Source organism: Xenopus laevis, chromosome 1L, assembly GCF_017654675.1.
Source record: "Xenopus laevis strain J_2021 chromosome 1L, Xenopus_laevis_v10.1, whole genome shotgun sequence".
NCBI lineage: Eukaryota > Metazoa > Chordata > Amphibia > Anura > Pipidae > Xenopus > Xenopus laevis.
Window position 1 is genome coordinate 166747391 of NC_054371.1, and position 20960 is coordinate 166768350.

The 20960-nt window shown below is 35.7% G+C and overlaps 2 protein-coding genes across 4 annotated transcripts in view; one reads left to right on the forward strand and one right to left on the reverse strand.

The window, feature by feature from the left end:
* The window catches only part of pi4ka.L (phosphatidylinositol 4-kinase, catalytic, alpha L homeolog), an 84297-nt gene that overhangs the window by 28109 nt on the left and 35228 nt on the right, over positions 1-20960 (forward strand). For all 3 annotated transcript variants that reach the window (XR_005962038.1, XM_018262039.2, XM_018262042.2), the window contains exons 19-29: positions 5868-5918; positions 15552-15660; positions 15838-15974; positions 16736-16869; positions 17335-17417; positions 18233-18303; positions 18863-18987; positions 19785-19866; positions 19961-20044; positions 20191-20280; positions 20607-20726. Coding sequence is in view for 2 of the 3 variants with exons in the window: in XM_018262039.2 (XP_018117528.1) it covers positions 5868-5918; positions 15552-15660; positions 15838-15974; positions 16736-16869; positions 17335-17417; positions 18233-18303; positions 18863-18987; positions 19785-19866; positions 19961-20044; positions 20191-20280; positions 20607-20726 (1086 nt within the window). In the remaining variant the exon portion in view is untranslated. The remainder of the gene's footprint in view (positions 1-5867; positions 5919-15551; positions 15661-15837; positions 15975-16735; positions 16870-17334; positions 17418-18232; positions 18304-18862; positions 18988-19784; positions 19867-19960; positions 20045-20190; positions 20281-20606; positions 20727-20960) is intronic.
* Positions 8426-12917, reverse strand: serpind1.L (serpin peptidase inhibitor, clade D (heparin cofactor), member 1 L homeolog). The gene is given in 5 exon segments (NM_001087348.1): positions 8426-8953; positions 9826-9967; positions 10423-10696; positions 11224-12085; positions 12904-12917. Coding segments are annotated over 4 exon segments (1455 nt in total). The 5' UTR covers positions 12071-12085; positions 12904-12917; the 3' UTR covers positions 8426-8761.

The following is a 20960-nucleotide window of genomic DNA, read 5'->3' on the forward strand; positions in this document are numbered from 1 at the left end:
GCACCTGCAAGTAATATTTGTCCCGAAATTGAAAATAGTTTCTATGTAGTATGAAGCTCAACATCTCCATGAAGAATTCTATTTCTGCATCACTGTACAAACCTGATCGATTCAACAAAATTTTGGTTGCCTTTAAGCCATCCATATGAGGAATCGATGTATATAGACTTGCCACATCAAAGGTGGCAAGCCAACACACCCCCTCTATCATAGGTATTTGGGAAAGTTTTTCTAAGAAATCATTGGTGTCCCTTACAAAAGATCTAGTTGTTTGTACCAGGGGACCCAATATTTTATCCAAAGTCTCGGCTACATTACTCGTCAAGGAACCTATGCCTGCCACTATTGGCCTGCCTGGCGGATTTATTGGATCCTTATGGATTTTTGGTAAGACATATATGAGTGGAATAATAGGATAGTCCACCATCATATATGTCCTAGATTTCTCTGTGATTATCCCCAGCTGAGAAGCATTATGTAAAGCACCATCCAGTTCTTTTTTAAAGGAAGTGGTAGGGTCACCCTTTAATTCAATATACACTGTTTTATCTGAAAGTTGTCTATTGATTTCGGATATATATTTATCTGTGTCCAACACAACAATTGCCCCTCCTTTATCAGAAGGTTAAATTGTTATGTGTGACATAGAGGACAGTTGTGATAAAGCGTCTATTTCATCACGACTCATATTGTAATTACTCAAGCTGAGTGGCAATTTTAAAAATGATTCTACATCAGTTTTCACTTTGTTTATATATGTTTCCACAGTGGAATAAGATGTTGGGGGAACAAATTTACTTTTATTACGTAAACCCAGTCTGTTAGTATCAAACCCTGTAACAGGGACTGGGTTTACATTTATTGTTTCCTGATTCTGTGAAAAATGTACTTTTAGTCTAAGCAAACGAAAAAAACGATATAGGTCAAGTTTAGATGTTGGGCAGTAATTGAGTCCATATGATAGAACTTTCATCTGTATTGGTGTCAGCTCCACAGATGAAAGGTTGTATACTATTTGTTGCGTGCTTCTCTCCTTGGTTGTATTTTTCATTCCTTCTGTGTCCTCATATTTCTGTTTCCTCCTTTTTCCACCTCGTCTGGTCTTTAGTTTCCTGTGGATAAAAAATTAAATTCTCTTTCTCTAGCGCGTTCAGTGGAACGTGATTGCCCCTCTCTTAATTGTTGGAAAGCATTTCTACTTCCATCTCGTCCTCGATTAGATTGTGTCCAATTATACACATGACCTTTTTCATAGTCAAGCGTATCTCTATCGAATTTCTGCTTTTTACGTGTTATCACTTCAGACTTGTACTTCTCTATTAAGGTGTCCATTTTCAATCTAAACTCGGATAGTTCATCTGTACTCATGACATCAGAGATGGTGTCCTGCAATTCAGCAAGTTCTTGCTTAACATTCGTAAGTTCACGTTCAATGAATTCAATGTTAAGTGCCATTAAATCGCGTGAACATTTATTAATTATCCCAGCAAATTTTTGTTTAAACTCCTCATTTTGTGCGAAGAGTGTCGGTTGTAAATTAACCCGTAGGCCTCTGGGAATACGTTGGACATGCAAGTACTCTGTAAGGGTGAGTCCGTGTAATTGCAACTCCACCTGTTTTTTACTCAGAGATTCAAATTTGCGCCGGCACACGGTGGCTGATGGTGTAGCCAAGAATTCCCTTGAACCCCCAAAAATGCCAAATATGGCCATATCATTATCAGAATATGAAAAAGTCCCATGCATGCTGTCGCTAGTTTCCATTTTAGTGGATTGTGCTATCACTACTCAAATAAATACAATTCCAACGTTTATGATGCACTAATCCCAATGTATATCAGAGTCAAGGGTGCTGATCCCAATAGCAGTGAGTAATTCCGCTTCTTAGTTATATTGGTCCAACCAGATCGCACTCCATATTTAAAACATAGCTTTTATTAGCTTGTTAGAATGTATCACAAAATGGCATTCTTCACAACATAGTAGCAGCGTCATTTGTATCAAGACACTTATCTGTTAAAAGTCCAGCATAAACGCTATATCCATCCACACTCACGGGACGTTTCGGGACACATCTGTTCCCTTTCTCAAGCGTATGTATCGTGTAGTAGCGTGTAGGACTCTATTGCACACACTTTCTGCTTCCTCGTTAGGCGGGGCATACGTGGTAAGTAACTGTGATGATGCTTCCTCACCTGGAGGCCGGATATGCACGTCAGTCACCACATATCTCCACCCTCCCGTTACTATGCAAAGTCCATAGTTACCAAAGAAAAGAAATATATCAGTAACAGCAAATTACATGGGCATTTTTCACTATATCTGATGATTGTAGTTATTTGAGCAGATTATGTCAAAATGAAAAGCAAAAGTTAACAGATGAATGGCAAAAAAGAAAAAAAATTTTTTTAAAAAATACTTATAAAGAAAAAATTCAAAAGATATACACAAAATAATATTAGTTGCCCGAAATATTACTACTCACCCTAAATGAGTACTTTACAGAAATAAATGCAAGTCAAAATCACGATTTAGACCCCTTGGACTGAGAGTCCCTAGCCTGTCAATCCATTTAACTTCTGCTCTTTTTGATGCTAGAACACGATCTCCTCCTCTTTTCATGTTGGATATATATATATATATATATATATATATATATATATATATATATATAAAACAAACAAGGGAAAGTTGCGCTCACCACTATTTTTTAAAACCATTAGGCGGGGGTGCAATGAGGGTGTGATCACAAAATAGAAAGTAGATAATAGAGAGCACTCACCCACACTCGCTGTATGCCGACCTTGCCGTCTGTCCTGACACATGCACGCGTTTCCGGACGAACACGTAGAAACTGAATCCTCTGAGCAATAAAATCATGGAGCACCAGGCAGCATTTGGGGTCATATAAAAAGTCCAAATTTATTGAAAAATCATAAAATCATGGAGAGCAAACCAGTAAACATAGCCCCACGCTTAACGCGTTTCGTGGCCTCACGCCACTTCTTCAGAAGATCACAAAATACATATAGTCAACTACAAGAGGTCCTCTGCACTCAACTCATTATCAATATATTTAAGACAGAGACATTTTGTGCATACTGCTACTAAAAAATGCCTTACCCTTTAAACAACAAAGGGATTGTTTGTCCATATATTGCAATATATTTAAGCTGGCCAACTACGTCAAAGTCGATGACACATACATATATACATATATACATATATATATATACATATACATATATATATATATATATATATATATATATATATATATATATATATATATATATATATATATATATATATATATATATATATATATATATATATATATATATATATAAGTTCCTGTGGGGCCGCACTCCGCCAAACTGTTTCAAAGTCGGGTGCAAGGTAAAAAAGATTACATAGTACAAAAAAGACCAGCAACACCGATATATTTTATGCAAAAATTCAAGTGTATTGAAGATGCATGTACGTACAGCCTTGGCTGTACATGCATCTTCAATACACTTGAATTTTTGCACAAAATATATCGGTGTTGCTGGTCTTTTTTGTAATATATATATATATATATATATATATATATATATATATATATATATATATATATATATATATATATATATATATATATATATATATATATATATATATAGATATATATATATAGATATATATATATATAGATATAGATATATATATATAGATATATATATAGATATAGATATATATATATAGATATATAGATATATATATATAGATATATATATATAGATATATATATATATATATAGATATATATATATAGATATATATATATAGATTTGTTTGCAAAGACCCGCACACCAAAGTAGTTGGCCCACATTTGAGCCTTTTTCAAGGATGTGGGCGAAACGTCGGATTTATGTACTAAATAAAATTACTAATTTTGAAGAAAACTACTTTGGTGTGCGGGTCTTTGCAAATAACTCTCTATATGAATTTTTGGACCGAGCACCCACAAAGATTTTGCTAAGTCCGGTCTTCAGAGTGCGGTCGCTTGACACAGATATATATATATATATATATATATATATATATATATATATATATATATATATTGATATATAGATATAGATATTTATATATATATATTGATATATATTGATATATAGATATAGATATTTATATACTGTATATACATACAAGAATAAACATTTACCTGAGATTCACTATAATGTACATAATAATGACAAAATTATAGCTGTATATAATATTATGCAATGATTACTTAAAACCCATTCATCATATGTAAACCAATATTAGTATTATTTGAAAGTGCAGACTTTGTGTTCTGCAAATTTTGTATGTGGCAACTGTATCATCAAAGTAGAATGGCCAAAGGTCTTTGAGAATAGAATAGCTTTGTTCTGCACTGTTGGTATGTACATTGGTCAATGTCCTGTTTGCTTTTTTTGGTGCAGTTAAGAGAATAAAGAGCACTGAAATATTTACCAAAAGACGTCAAAGATCCGCTCAACCCTCGGAGTGGGTTCTTGTGCCTACCTAATAATCAAATTACTTAGAACAGCACACTAATGGGGGTGAGCGGATACTACCATAGAAGAATAAAAAAAAATACCACACAGTTTGACAAGTCTTAACATTACATTAAATATAGCAAAGATACAGTAACCACAACCAAAGCAATAAAATAGCAACCTAGAAAAAATCTATTGACAAAGTTAAAGTAGACATAATAATGTATCATTAAAATCAATCCTTTATTATGAAAAAACATGTGATCAATGAATAGTAATGACTATGTAGAGGTGCTAGTGTACCATTATGGCATACGTGTGCCTTGTTTCATGCTTTTCTGGGTGTAAGGCTTATAAATTACCTTTTGACACAGTACAGGAGTTGCTAAGTTCACTGTTCAAAATCTTAATACTGTTGGTGAGGTATCTGCTTGATGCATGGTAGACAGCAGCACTCACCCGGGGACACATTTCTGTGAATTCCAGCATTGATTTAGGCTACTGTCACATGTGGAGATAAAAATGGTACGTGCTGACTTCTACTTGTGTTACAGCTGCACTGGTGCAGCATCCGCTTGTCTGTGCACATATAAAATTCAACCCAAAAATGCACTGAAAAAGGAGAACAAAAAAAAAAGTTGTGCCAACGGACATTTTCTCCACTAGTGTAAGCATACCACATGTGATATTAGCCTTACTGCTATGCACAGATGCTTCATTCATATACCATTGTCAATGTGTGAGTCCAGTTTCACATCTTGAATGTAGAGCTCGGCTTGGAATTTGTCTTCCATCTGGGCCAGTCCCACAGTTGGGAACAACTGCTTTAAGGTTTGGATTTGGTTTTGGTATCCACCAAATCAAATCCTTTTAAAATAGCTGGAATTTGTTGTATACCTAGTTAAAAAGCACTACAATTACAGTGAAATCTACAGATCTTTAGTTACTTAACTCCAACTTTTATGTTATCTTGGCATTTTTATATTGTTTTTGCTGCTTGCAGAGCCATACATTTGCAGATATCATTTGGCCGGGATACCACTCAAAATGAGCAATTATCTTTTCAGCACCTTTTTCCTAACACTTTAAGCTCTCAGTCTTGGTGGTCAGGTTTACCTTCCAAATAGTAAAATAAAGATACAACATGTACATCACAACACCCAATACACAAAGAGGAGGGTTGTAGGAGCAATCCAGGACTAAATAAAATATATAAATACATTTGAACTGCAACTGATTTGGCCAAATTAAGTTCTTATTCATTCATGACTCCCTTTCCTAGCTTCTGGATGACATCTTTGTAATGTTCTAAATATGTTTTATCTTGACTTTTTATAGGCCTCCAGCAGTGCAGGAAATCTGGGAGTGCTAATACCTGTAATTGCTGTGGTGAGTATTGGTTTTAAGAAAAACTGACATAAGGTTAACCTATTCAACCTCATGCACATTAGAATTTAAACTTCCATTACACTAGAATGTTTATGCAATTCCGTTTTTTGATTAGATCTGATTGCATGACCCATGCCTAGACATTATGGTTAATACTGAGCTTTAAAGTGGACCTGTCACCTACACATAAAAAGCTGTATAACAAAAGTTGTTTGCAAATTAAACTTGGAACCCATACTGTTTTTTTTTTTTCATTAAAGCATCCATACCTGTTATAAAGGCGTTTAAATATCTGAGCTGTCAATCAAATATTACATGCCCCGCCTCTATGCCTGAGGCATAGAGGCGGGGCAGTCAATTACTTTCACTTTTCATTCAGCTCTTCCTAGATGTCACTGCTCTCCCCACATTCCCCCTCCCTCCTCACACTCTATAATTGTGTAAGGCAATGTGTATGGGCATTAGGTCCCCCATTTGGGTGCATACACAAGATTTTGGGGTGATACAGAACTTGTCTTAATAACAGTGTCCACAAAATGGCTCCTGCCTGCATGCTGTGATTGTGTAATTTAAATAAAAAATGTAGTGTAAGTAAGTTTTATTTTGCTCAACTAACATGATAAAAATCATTCGGAATATTTCTTAGGATGACAGGTCAACAGTTCAGTTAAACTGAGCTGAAATTTAGAAGGTTGTTTCCTGTATCTAGAAGTAAGACATCACTGTGGAATATGTTGGCTTTACGTTTTAATACAGGTGTAGGACCCGTTATCTGGAAATCCATTATCCAGAAATCTCCAAATTTACGAGAAGGACATCTCCCATAGACTCCATTTTAATTAAATAATTCTCATTATTAAAAATAATGTCCCGTTTCTCTCTAATACTAAAACATTTCCTTGTAATGGATCCAAAATAAGATATAATTAAGTCTTACTGGAATCAAACCAATGTTACTGGGTTTATTTATTTTAGTAGATCTAAAGTATGGAGATCCAAATTGCAGAAAGATCCCTTATCTGGAAAACCCCATGGTCTGGGGCATTTTGACTCACATGTACCATACTTGTAATAGTAATAGAAAATATCCACAAAGTAAATGCCAACAAATATCTGATTTCTTGAAAATATATGGTTTGTGAACATATTGCACATTACAACATATAAAATCAACCAGTTCATAGCAGCTAATAGACTGTTTTGCTTAAGTTAATGGATACATAAGCTGTGTAGGAGGACAAATATTTAGCAACCTTGCGCAACCCAGAAGACAAACTTGCTTGTTTTATTTCACCAGTGCACTGTACAGTTAGTGTTGTCCTGTTGAGCAAACGCTGTTGCAGTTTGAAAGTAAAATAGCTGTGTGTTTTAAAAACAAAAAATAATATATTAACTTCTAGATATTGGGCGGTGGATTAAATGCTTACATTTCCATGATCTTATTAAACTGTTGTAGCCATTCTACCCAGGCTGGCATCAGTAATGACAAAACTAAGAGGCTTTTTAAGTTTCAAAAATGAAGTAGTGTTTTTTGTACTGTTTTTTAATGGTGGACAGGATCAGGTTGAGCTTGATGTATTACCACCCTGACCCTCATTTCTGAATAGTATCAGTTTTGTTGTTGCAGTAAAAGGAAAAGTATACCCCCCAAACAATGTAGGTCTCTATAAAAAGATATTTCATAAAACAGCTCATATGTAAAACCCTGCTGCATGTAAATAAACCATTTTCATAAAAATATACTTTTCTAGTAGTATGTGCGATTGAGTAATCATAAATAGAAAATTGCCATTTTAAAATAAGGGCCACCCCTTGGGATCGTACGATTCAGTGTGCACACAAACACACCAAATAAACCATTCATGTTAGGTCACATGAGGCAATTAAAAGACAGAGTTCTGTCTTTTGCTTCCACATTTCTTCCTGTAACAGTTAGAGCTGCAGTATTTCTGTTCAGGTGATCTCTGAGGCAGCACAGAGAAAATCACAAAATGGTGGTTCAAGACAAGAGATGTAAAAGGCAGTTTTTACCTAAATATATATATATATACACGTTTGGTAAGATTCTTTCAGATGCCACTTAATTTGATATAAACTATCCTTAAGTATTCATTTTGGGGGTATCGTTTTCCTTTAAGTTTTACTAATTTCCTAGGGCAGGGGATGTTCAAAATGCTAAACTTTTTGCACTTTGCTCTTTGGCTCAGAGTAAGCACCGATCTTTGTACTGCTGGAATAGAGTTAAGAGTTGTGCCTTGCTCTGAATGCAGAGCTTGCTACATTGTGCAGCACTGTATTCATAATACATGGACAGAAATCCTGAACAGAAATTAGGTACAGAGCAGCTTTTTAACTGACAGAGCTGCTCTTTGTACAAAAATGCAGAGTGCAACCTGTATGAACTGTTGTCCAAGGTGTTCTGTGCCTTGCCCCCTTGGCTTAACTTTACCTCTCATTAGTTGTAGTAAGTTCAGTTTTGTAAGGATAATATGGCACAGATTCATATATATAATTTTGTATGTGTTTATTAAGCATTGTTCTTTAATTTTCTAAACACACATTTTAGTAAACTTATTTTTTTGGGTAGTGGGAATTCACTTTATGTACAAGAAGGTATGTCTACGTTTTTAAGTTTAAATTGCCTTACTGACTGATAATACATTATGGTGTTGGCAAATATGAACAATTAAAGAAAACAATACAGCAAATTCCATGTTACGTCACAATGCATATCACTTTTTTAGTTATTATATATGATAGAAAAGCTCTAGATGTAACATTGCCAGGGTACCTTATGCAAAGTCTACTTAACTATATTCGATAGACATCATATTTTTACAATGTTATGATTTTGTGGGGTTGGCTACTCTTCCCATAAAAACCAGGCAGTTTGTGCGATGCTCATAGATGAGGAAGAGGAAGGGTCGGTCAGCAACAAAACGAGCTTGTGTTGAAAGTGGCATAAAGCCCACCACTGTCACTGCCGCTGCCTCTGTTCCCTCCTCGTTGACCGTGATGGTGCCTTGGTGCTGGAACTGTATAATTATGCAGAAATGTCAGATCATGTATAACATTTATTTTATCTTTTCTTAGTTTGCTTTGTTCCCTTTGACCTGAGGACTGATGGGGCAACAAATTTAGAAGGACAACATTCACACATTTAGTGGTTCTTACACTTGTTAAATTGCAGTAGTAAACACTGCTTGGTAATTTTTAAAAAAATATGTTGGCTTCTTAGGCATAATACAAAATTGCACAGACTATAATTAGAGTGGGAGGATTTTCTTGCACCACCAATTGCAATCTCCATTCTGTTCTGTGTTCAGCAGAGCAAAGTTTTATAGACTCAGAAGAGTAACCCTGAACCCTACATAAATACCAAGTGCTTCTATCTGTATATGAAAGCGTCCAGGGTATGTTAGACCTTTTTTTTTTGGTTATCTTTGTAAGTAGAATTTATAAAATGCATTGTGCAATGGACTCGCTATACTTGGTATACAATTTTATCATACTACATCCCTGACCAATAATAACCAGCCTTTTGTTTAGTATTGCAAAAGAGCTGCAAACAAATCTTAACCGTCTATACTGTTTGTTTCCAGGGACGGTTCTTGGCAGGGCAGAGGGAGCTTTTAACATGGGACAAAGGCTAAAGGACTACTACTTAGCAAGCTATTAGCCTTGGATAATGTAAAAATAAGCAGTTATTACACTGTACAGGGATGGGATCTAATATCCGATGTGCACAGACTATATTTGTAACTCGGAACACAATGTGTTAAGTCTGTCTTATTACAAAGTAAATCAGTCAAACATAAATAGGACTGTATGGGAAATATGATGATTGTTTTTTTACAGCTTTGCTATTTGGATTTAAGTTTAGTGAATATATGGAGTAGGTACTTACCAAGCCAATATTTATATCCTTATCTGAAACTCCTGAGAAGTCTCCATGAGTGAATAGATCTGTCGCCCCCATATTGCTAAGAACTTTCTGTAAGTCGTAGCTTTTCTCCAGTTTGAAACGAGGTAGAAAGACCTCCCTTGTCCTGAAACAAAACATCCATTCAAAAATCAATTGAACTATAATGCTTTTTGAACTGAAAATGCTTCCCGCACTATAGCATTTTTATTGGCTTCACTTTGCATTTAATTTTCACTGACAACTTTTATAAAATGTTTTCCCCTATAGCTTGAATCCTGAGGTGGTATATAATAGCAGGTATAACGATTTTCCAGGTCTTGTAACCCATAACTACCAAATTTTTCTTGTTACATAGTATTTATTCTATTTAATTTAGATCTAATTCTTTTTCATTTCTATTCTAACAGGAAAAAACATTCTCGTAAAATCTATAGATATAAATTAATTTACATTACCCCTCAGTTTTAGCGGCATGCTATCCTACAGTTCACATATTTCATTCTTTCTGACTGCCTTTACACAATAGGCTGTCTCTGACCTGAAATATTGTCTTTCAGTCCAATTGTGGTAACTTTATACCTGTTTGTCATGATATTCTGCCACCGTTCTACCACCTGCGGACTGATCTGCTTTTCCAGAAGTTTCATGCCAGAGAGTTTATGAGGCAGTACAATTAGCATGCTGATGTTCCCCACATATGGTAACTGCAAAACCGCACAATCTAACTCGGGGTCAGCTGCAACCAAGAAGTTTCCCTTTGTCTTCATCATCGGTACTTTCACCAGCTCCTTTTCATTTAGCCGAAAATTCATGTTTTGCGTATACTCCACTGGAAACTTGTTCTCCCAAGTACCTGATAAGAGTAGAACAATTAAAAAAAACATATATTATATTTTATACTGCCCTTAGTCAAGGGTTTACTCATTCAGGTAAACATATATAAAAGTTTATATTTTTCTGCCTATCTTTGATCTGCCTATCTTTGGGTAATATCAGCCCCCCCCCCCATTGTTTTGTGCCCTTTTCTGCATTCCCTTTCTGCTGGCAAAGCAGCAGTGTAGCTAAGCTTTTCTAATTACTGAGGGTTCTTCTGCCAATGAAAGTAGGCTGCCAATAAAAGTAATGAATGAATTTTTATGTCGGCCATTTAATATCATATATCTCATTCCATCGCTAGAATCTGCAACCTTTGGCTGTCAGTCTGTTGCTAAACTACAGCACCCAGCACCCTAAGGTGTGAGGCTCCCTGTTATGCATGCCTATTCTGTGAGAGCAGGATACAGATCTATTAGTGTCATATTCTCACAAATCAATAACTTTTTTTGTAAGTATTGTTGTCTCTTGAACTAGTTAGTTACTAATTAGATAGAAAGCATTTACCTTTGAAGTAGATACAATTGACAAGCAACATGAGTAATGCTGGGTCCACATTTGTCAGTGCTTCTTTTATTAAGCCCTTAGTGAGCTGCTGGATACGTTTGTTGGCTTTAGTAAGAAAATCTTTGTTTCCAAAATCTACCGTCTGTGCCTCTGCAAAGTAGTAGTTTTTCAAGTTGTTCTTGAAAGGCTCTCGAATTAAAAAGTCCCTTTTCACATATATGTCATTGACTGATCTCAAGGTGTAGCCAAAATTTCTCCGAAAGAGCCTGTGAGTCAATTTCCGGAAGACATTGTGTAATGTTAATATCTCGTACTTTGAGCTAGCATTGAGAAAATCTTTAAAGCCCAGTGTTAAAAGTACTTGCTCCAAAGTCTGGCCTTTTGTACCTAATGATATTGTGGCCATTGCAGTGGAGATGCCAACAGGTGCAAGCAGAATGTTTTCAGATGCGTCTGTATTGTTTTTTATTGCACGGTAAAGGTTAAACCCAAAATTAGCATTGATTATATTGAGCCTTTGAACCCTTGTTTTCCCATGGAACAGTTCAAAAATGTTCCCTTGCTGGGTTTCAGAATTTTTAATTTCAGGGGCAGCATCGATTATATCAATATAATCTTCATCTTCTCCAAATATTTTATCAAAGTCCAGGTAGTCTTCTTCATCTTCTCCTTCAGTGCTCAAGTCATTGGTAACCGTATCATCCAGGAGGTTTTCTACAGCTTGGGTTTGACTTCCCCTGGGGTTTATACCAGTAGAAGTGTCCTCAAAGTGCTCCTGCAAGTCCTTAACTCCACCGAGTGTTGCGTGAATAAGAAGAAATATTGTAGCTAAGTGTAGAAGTTTCATTTTGGAAACCTAAGTCTAAGAGAAATGATTTTGTATTGAAACATCGAAGTTAATATTCAGAGCAACAATTCTATCAAATGTTAATGAGTTAAGTGAAATAAGATGTATCCAAGTGTTTACATTATGACGTTTTTATTTTCTTTTTGTTGCATTCTACATAAAAAATATTTTCTGCCTCTACAGCAAGTATGGTTTTAATTAACTCTGCTTTAGGCAGCTCCCTTGGCATCATTATGTTGTAGCTGGAAAATAAAGCATTTTGTTAATTCTCCGTCCTCCTTTTTAAAGTGGAAGTATGCATTTTGTATTTGTTTTAGGGTAGAAATAAGCAAATGTATGAGAACGTGAATCCCCTAAAAAGGATTAATGTACATTTCTTTTGATTCTGGGGGATGGGTTCAAAAGGTAGAAAGATATTTTGGCTGATAGTTTGGGATAAACCTATTATGCAGAAAGTTCCAAATTACAGAAAGGTCATCTCCCATACAGCACATTCTTAGCAAATAATTCTAGTAAAAAAAAACAAAACAAAAAAGGATTTCCTCTGTTATTAAAACAGCACCTTGTACTTGATTCTAACTACCGCTATAATGAAGAATCATCAGTACACTCCATATACTTCATTTACACATAATATATCATACATTGGGAAAAATTGAGAAAATAAAAGGTCTGTATTTGTTGTGCTAAAATGTTACCTAGTTTGTACCTTTGATAAATGTTATTGCAGGGAATCGCTGAGATGTTATTAGACTCTTGTTTTAGTTCACTATATTTGCAACAATCATTGATATGTGAAAAGAAGAAAATGTGTAATAGAGAATCATTCTTACCAAAGAGCTTGTTCCCAGTTCAGCAGAAAATAGATTCCTCTGGCCCAAAACAGCTTAAAAGTAACCTTTGCCACTAGCTTCTACATGTACCTCCCAGAGTAAACAGCCCCTAGATCAAACAGGGATAGAAATGCATTTGTCAGCCAAATCCCCCTCTCTTGTGTAGAGTCCCCCTAGATCCCTCCCTCCTTTTCCACCCCTTTCTTATTTCCTGTAGTACATTGCCAGACCTATGGTAATAAACCACACAGAGATCCAGTGAATGCCTTGAAACAGATTTTGCATGGAAATCTACTTAGCTTGCTGCAGTCTTTCTATATTCATTCTTATATCCATGCAGCACTTAAAATAAACATTTTGTTTAGCCAATGGATTAACTGGAAATTATGAGCTCAATTGCTTTTAATAATTCCATTTAAACTTTACTTATGCCTTTACAGTGTAGTGTTAATCTTCTGTCATACTAGCCGTTCAGGCTTCATATCTGGGCACTTTAAATGTTTAGACAGCAGTGTATAAAATGTAAATTATCTTTTAGACAAAGCTTATTTGTTCCTGCTTAGTTTCTTGTGAGATAAGAGCTCTGGAATGTAAGTACAGGTATCGGACCTGTTATCCAGAATGCTCGGGACCTGGAGTATTCCGGATAATGAATCTTTCTGTAATTTAGATCTTCATACCGTAAAGAGATACTGACACCAGAAATTAAACTCTTTTTTTACGTCTATCATAATATTGCCTTTGCAAGCTACTTATAACTTTGCCGTAAAGTATTTGCACAATGCTTTTACATTACCTGTGTGATGCCCCATGTTCCTGTATGAAGGGGCTGCCATATTTGTGCAGCAGGAGTCCGTTAGCATTGGAAACTTTAACTGACAGGCTGAGATGGGACAGTCAGGTTGGCAAAACAGGTTAAGAAACTTCAACTAACAATTACTTGGATGACCAAACCTCTCAGCAAAAAATGATCAACACGACCTATAGGTAACTTTTAATGTATATTCATAATTCAAGAAGTAGTTTTTTAATGTCAGTATTCCTTTAAGTCTACTAGAAAATCATGCAAACATTAAATAAATGCAAATGGCTGGTTTTGCCTCCAATAAAGATTAATTATATTTTAGTTTGGATCATGTACAGCTACTGTTTTATCATTACAGAGATAATGGAAATCATTTTTAAAAATGTAGATTATTTGGATAAAATAAGAGTCTATGGGGGGCAACCATTCCATAATTTGGAGCCTTCTGGATAATGGGTTTCCAGATAACGGATCCCATTCCGTATATATATAGAATCCCCGCCATAGAAAGACAGCAGAAAGTCATCACAGAGATCACTTCCCCATGTAAGCAGAAAAAGTAGCACTTTATATAATATTACACATTCTACTGTACAAATAAGTATGTAAGACCTGAATAGAAAGTCTAGTAATAAAAAGTAGTAATAACAATACATCTGTAGCCTTACAGAGCATGTGTTTTTTTTACATGGCTTTTGAAAGCTGGAAAGTAGGAAGAAGTAAAATAATTCAAAAATGATATAAAAAAAGAAATAAAATAAAGACCAGTTGAAAAGATGTTTAGAATGAACCATTCTATAACATGCTAAAAGTTAACTTAAAGTTAAAAGCAGTGCTTATTAGGACGTACAAAGAACATGTATCTAAATGTAGTAAGAGAAAAAGAGTTATGAACTAAGTAGTGTGGTGGTAACAGGGAAGTGGTTTAATATATATCTATTTATAAGGGTGGATGAGAGTTGCACTACATATTCGTTTTTTAAAACAAAGATATTAACTGTTTTGTTAAACATATTAAAATAGGTTCTGATATAAAGGAGAGGTAAGGTGTATTGCCTATGCAAAAGTTGTGGATAGGGAGGTATTTGTAGCATGTTAAGAATTATATGCAACATTTTATATCAAGATTCGCCCTTCATTAGGCATTGACTGAGTCTGGGCCTTCAACTCCTTGAAAGCTTGCATTTCTTTCTTAGCATACAATATATGGCAGGCATGTCCAAAGTGCCGCCTGGGGGCCAATTGCGGCCCTCTATCATGAAATAATAATGAGGCTCCCCAGCACAGTGCAATCAGGAATACCAAATTAAGGCACATTAGTGAAATGATCTGCCACTTGGTCTATACTGCTGCCTGTGTGCTGAAGGTGTTAGTAATAGACACGTACTGGCACTTAGAGACGCGCTGTTTTCGCATACTTCTTTAGGGCTAAAGGTGTCAATAGACATACTGACAGCCAGTACAGTAAACTAAAGAAGTATGGCGTCACTACGTTCCAGTACGTGTCTATTGCTAACACCTTCAGCACACAGGCAGCACTATAGACCAAGTGGCAGATCATTACACTAATGTTCCCAAATATTACTGCTACGATTACTCGATTCCTGTAATTTAATGTTAATGGTTCAAAGAATGTCGGGCTGAATGGTCGGCCCCCACACATTTTCACCTCACCAAATCTGGCCCTGGTTGCAAAAAGTTTGGGCACCCCTGATATATGGGATTCTATCCCATTCAGATCCTGTCATCCTATCCAGCTCTTTTAACTAAATGATGAGCCTCTTTGCACCATGTGGATTTATTAAGCCTGTAAATTTGCTAATTTGCTGTGCTTCATTACCAGCTCACTCGAAGGCTTCCACCAATAAAAGAGGCCAAACCTCGTCTTCAGAAACTCTTCAGAGATTTTTGGCTGTACTCTGTGCTCATGGGATTTGCAGTGGAAGGATCAGGTAAATAGGAGTTGGGAATACATAAGAAGTTGTATGTGATATGAGTGTTTGTTTTTTCCCTCACCATATCTCTCCTAAAATGATGATTTGGCGGAGATTACAGTGCAGTCTGCTCTTGTAGCACTGCTTTTTTGTGTTTTGTAGGGTTCTCTTTTACTCTTTGTCTTTGTTCTGCAGGTCTCTGGCCTGAGGAATGGTATGAAGGTGTCTGTGAAATCGCCACTAAATCTCCTCTACTGACGTTCCCAAGCAAAGAACCTCTGCGTTCTGTGTTGCAATACAACTCTGCCATGAAAAATGACACTGTAACACCGGTAAGGTATTTGTACTGATTTGGAAAATGTGATTTTGCTTGTCATCTAATATCTGAAAAGATTTGAGTAAAGAATAATTGAATCCCGATAAGGGGACCAAAGTCATACTGGGACAAACAGCAAAATCTTTTCAGTTCCCAATATCTTTGGAAAGTTGATTAAAAGCAGTGAAATAGTGTGCATTTCCCATGGTTTGTTCATCACTATTTCAATGGGGATACCAAAAAAAACTGTTGCAACATTATATGCTTTTGAGGCTGAGTATTTGGGAGTTGACAATCATTGTAGAGTTCTGCCTATCTTGTACCATTATGGGCATAGCCGTGTCAGTGATTTTACATCAAGGTGCATTGAGTTTAAAAACAACTTGAGTTCTAGGTTTTATTCCAGCCAGGACTCTATCTGCAAGATGTTTATATGTTCATCCTGTGCTTGCATGGGTTTCCTCTAGGTTTCTTCCCAAACTCTGTAAAAATACAGACAGGTTAATTTATCATAGTGTGTGAATGGGAAAAGGACCCAATACTGTAAGATCCAGCAGCACATATTTAATCTGCTTGTGGTTTTGTCTCAAAACAGAATTGTTGTTAGCATCCAGGTTACTAACATTCTGGAGAGAAATGAATATCTGTTGTTTTGGTCTTACAGTACAGTTCTACTTATTCAGTGGTTTGTTAGAACATTCTTTATAAATTTGTTACACATTTTTATGTCTCTTTGACCTCCTTGGGATAAATGAGTTTAACTGAAGTTTTCTGTAGGCAGAACTTAATGAGCTGAGAAGCACAATTATCAGCCTTCTTGATCCTGCTCCGGAAGTGTCTGCACTCATCAACAAGCTGGACTTTGCCATGTCTACCTACCTGCTCTCTGTGTACCGTCTGGAGCACATGAGGTAGGTATTCACATTCCATGCCTGAAATAATTATCTCTGCTGATCTGGCCATATGCATCTGATCATGTCATGTCTTAAGCATAGAGTAGTGTATTTGGAGAAAATGGATATATAACATAAGATAACGTATTCCTATATTTCATTATGTTTCCTAAAAGGGGAAAATTTGATTTTATTAATTCTGTTATTCATTTTTACAGTTTTTGAGATGTCTTGAGTAAATATTTGTATGCTTCCTCAAACTACAGCCAGTCCACTGCACTCTGAGGGCGTTCTTGGTGCTCTCAAGCATAATATAGATATTATTTCCTGCTAGGGGTAAAAACTAAAAATTCTCTTCTAAAAGTCAGTATTTGACACTGCATATATGTAGCCTTTAAAACTGCAGTAGTAGAACCAAGATAAATATTTTCCCATGATCTGCCATTTTCTATAACTTCAGAATTCATTATTTGCCTTTTCTAGGGTTCTGCATGCGACTGATAAGGATCAATTCCAAGTTATGTTCTTTTACTTTGAGGATAAAGCTATACAAAAGGATAAATCAGGTAAAATTTACACCCAGTTTATAAAATTTCACTTTTGTTTATTTTATCATTAGACTGCCTTAGCACAAATGAAGATCCCATATGCTTTATTTACTGGCCTATGAGTATGACACTATATATACATACCATTGTTTTTATTTTCACTAATTCCACACACTTGTGTGTGCTTCTTTAGATCGATATTGCTTGGCATCTGTCACTGCTATTGCGGCACATAACCTTAAAGGGATTCTACTACGTGAACATTTTTTTAATTAATAGTGCTGCTCCAGCGGACTTCTGCACTGAAATCCATTTTTCAAAAGAGCAAACTTTTATTATATTTAATTTTGAAATCTGACATGGGGCTAGACATGTCCGTTTCCCACGTGCCCCCGGTCTTGTGACTTGTTCTCCAATAAACTTCAATCTCTCTTTACTGCTGTACTGTACGTTGCCTATCAATAGAACAATGGTAAGGTAACCAGATAACTGCTCCCTGGTACATATGAGAATAGTACTCAATAGTAAAAATCCAAGTCCCACTGCGACTCCTTCAGTTATATTGAGTTGGAAAAACCATAGCTTATCTGAAAGCAGTTCCATCAAGTGCTGGCTCTTTCTGACAGCACAGAAACAAAATAACCTGGCAAAATGACCTGGGATGGTTGTCTCAACATCAATTTTACAACAATTACAACACTTGTTTGTTCAGGAATAAAATTTTATATGGTAGAGTGAATTATTTGCAGTGTGAGCAGTGTAATTTAGAAATAAAAACTACACCATAAAATCATGACAGTATCCCTTTAACCCATCTTTTTGCTTTCCTGTAGGAATGGTGCAGTGTGTTATTGCAGTAGCTGACAAAGTGTTTGAAGCTTTTCTGGCTCTGATGGCTGATAAGGTGAGGCCAAAGTGTGCCTTTAACAGTTTTTATTAATTTCTAAATGAGTGGTTAATGTAAAGAAGAAGCTCATCTTTGAGTTAACTTTTAATATGTTGCAGATGGAAGTGATCTAAACTTTGCATCTGGTTTCTTTTTTTTTTTAATTACTTTTCTTTCTGTTCTGACTCTTCAGAGTTAACCTTTGATTTCTATGTTTTCTTGGCCAGGTGGTAAATGTCACTTGAAACTAGATTACTAAATGCCCCTACCCTGATGGTTTTAACCCAACACAGGAAATACCATCTTGGTTTTCCTAGTGTGGTCCCGAAGGAAAGCATATTAATGTATTTGCCTTGGTCCCTGGGCCAGACAACTAGTGTGTGAAGTATTAAAAGTTAGTGTTTAGTTTTTAAGCCCAAAGAGAGAGCAATTACTACTACTTTTATCCTGCTAGTGTGTGTATGTATGTATGTGTGTATGTATGTATGTATGTATATATATATATATATATATATATATATATATATTTATGTATATATATTTATGTATATATATGTGTGTATATTCTTCCACACAGCCTAAAACTAAAGAAAACGAGGAAGAACTGGAGCGTCATGCACAATTCCTGCTGGTAAACTTCAATCACATCCATAAGCGTATTCGGCGGGTAGCTGACAAATACTTGTCAGGGCTAGTAGACAAGTGAGTATTCTTAATTTTCTCATTCATAATCCTTGCCCTAATGGAAGCTCCATTTTTGAGCTGTTGCTTGCTCGCACATTCCTCACCAGTTTCACTATAAATCACTGTACATTTTGCTTACTAATTGTACACAGAACTACAACTGTGCCATGTTATTACTTATGTTTGCTCTTACTATCTAACATTTTTGCTAAAAATATCAGGTTTAGGAATTAATGTTAGATAATGATATTCATTTCAGGTCTAAAAAAATGATTTCAGCATAAACAATTTGGAATGTCCAATTGCCTCACATCATGGGAAAATGTTTGGTTGTGGTGGCACACTAATGAACCACTTATGCAAAGTATAGAAAAATATAGTAAGCCTGTCTGCAAAACAGATTTATGAAACACCCCTATTGGTTTTCTTATACTATGACAGTTCTGCTTTAAATGTTAAGCTTAGAAAATGTCGTGAAGTTTGTGTGCCTTGTAGAATGACTCCTCTGATAATGAATGCAGGTGGTTATGTATATCACCAGAAGGGTATACTTATCTTAGTTTAAAAACATTCCCCAGTTTTCTTCCATTGTATGCTTTACCTTACAAATTTTGTTCTCAGCAATTGTGTAATTTTCAAAAAAATGGTTTGACAAATTTTTTAATGTGAGTTAACAAGAGTGCTTTGTTCAGACACAACTATCCAGGCTGGAACCCCCAAACTATATAACTGAAAATATAGTAATTTAATCTTGCTTGAATAGAGAACTATTGTATTGTATGCATTCTTATAACTAAGCCTTCTCCCAATTTCAGATTTCCCCACTTGCTGTGGAGTGGTACTGTGCTGAAAACCATGCTGGACATACTGCAGACTCTTTCCTTGTCTCTTAGTGCAGTAAGTCATAGTAGGGTATTCTGTTCTTGGAAAAATATTGTAGGATGTTTGTCACTGTTAAGTGCAATTTACCGTGAATGTGAATCTCTTTCAGGATATTCACAAAGACCAGCCATATTATGACATTCCAGATGCACCTTATAGAATAACTGTTCCCGATACCTACGAGGCCAGAGAGGTATGATATTACCTTGTATATTCTTTCACCTGTGCTCCTTTCTTTGGTTGCAGGGTAGTGAAAATTAGTAAGATGTGTGTATCTTGTATATTTCTCAGATGTTACAGATCTGCCAACTACAATTTTGGCTTTCTATTTAATTGCAGAGCATTGTCAAAGATTTTGCAGCTCGATGTGGTATGATTCTACAGGAAGCAATGAAATGGGCTCCTTCCGTGACCAAGTCCCACCTGCAGGTATTGCTTAACCAAATCAACAAACATTTCTATGCGACAGCTTACAGTGTGGATTTATTCATTTATTTTTCATTTCATATTGGTCTTGAGTTTAGGAAAATCATAAAAGTTTTAAGTGTAATGCTGTTCATTTTAATATCTTTTTAAATGTTGATGTGCAGTGGGAGCTTGAAGCATTAAAAAAAACTAAAGAACAAGTATTTATCACTGTATCTTTGAATCTTTTTTTGTCTTCCTGCATAAGCAGGTTTGTGAAAGTAGTGATCAATCCAACAAGTCAGTGGCAGGGAACAGATCTCACCTGACACTGGGTTTTTACATTTTAGGAATATCTGAACAAGCACCAGAACTGGATGTCTGGCCTTTCCCAGCACACTGGTCTTGCCATGGCTACTGAAAGCATATTGCATTTTGCTGGGTACAACAGGCAGAATACTACCCTGGGGGTGAGTAACTTATACTCTGTTGTTGTTGTTGTTGTTGTTATTATTTTATTGTATTATTACTATTTATGAAATTACTTTGCTACTTTAATCTGAGTTGGTATAATGGGAAACACTTTTAGACTGAGTGCCTTATTTGGACTACCGCTTAAGAACAATAAAAACGAAAGCAGGAAAACAAACCTGTCAATAAGCACTGCCAATATACATCTATATTCATACCCTAGTGGGGCTTTT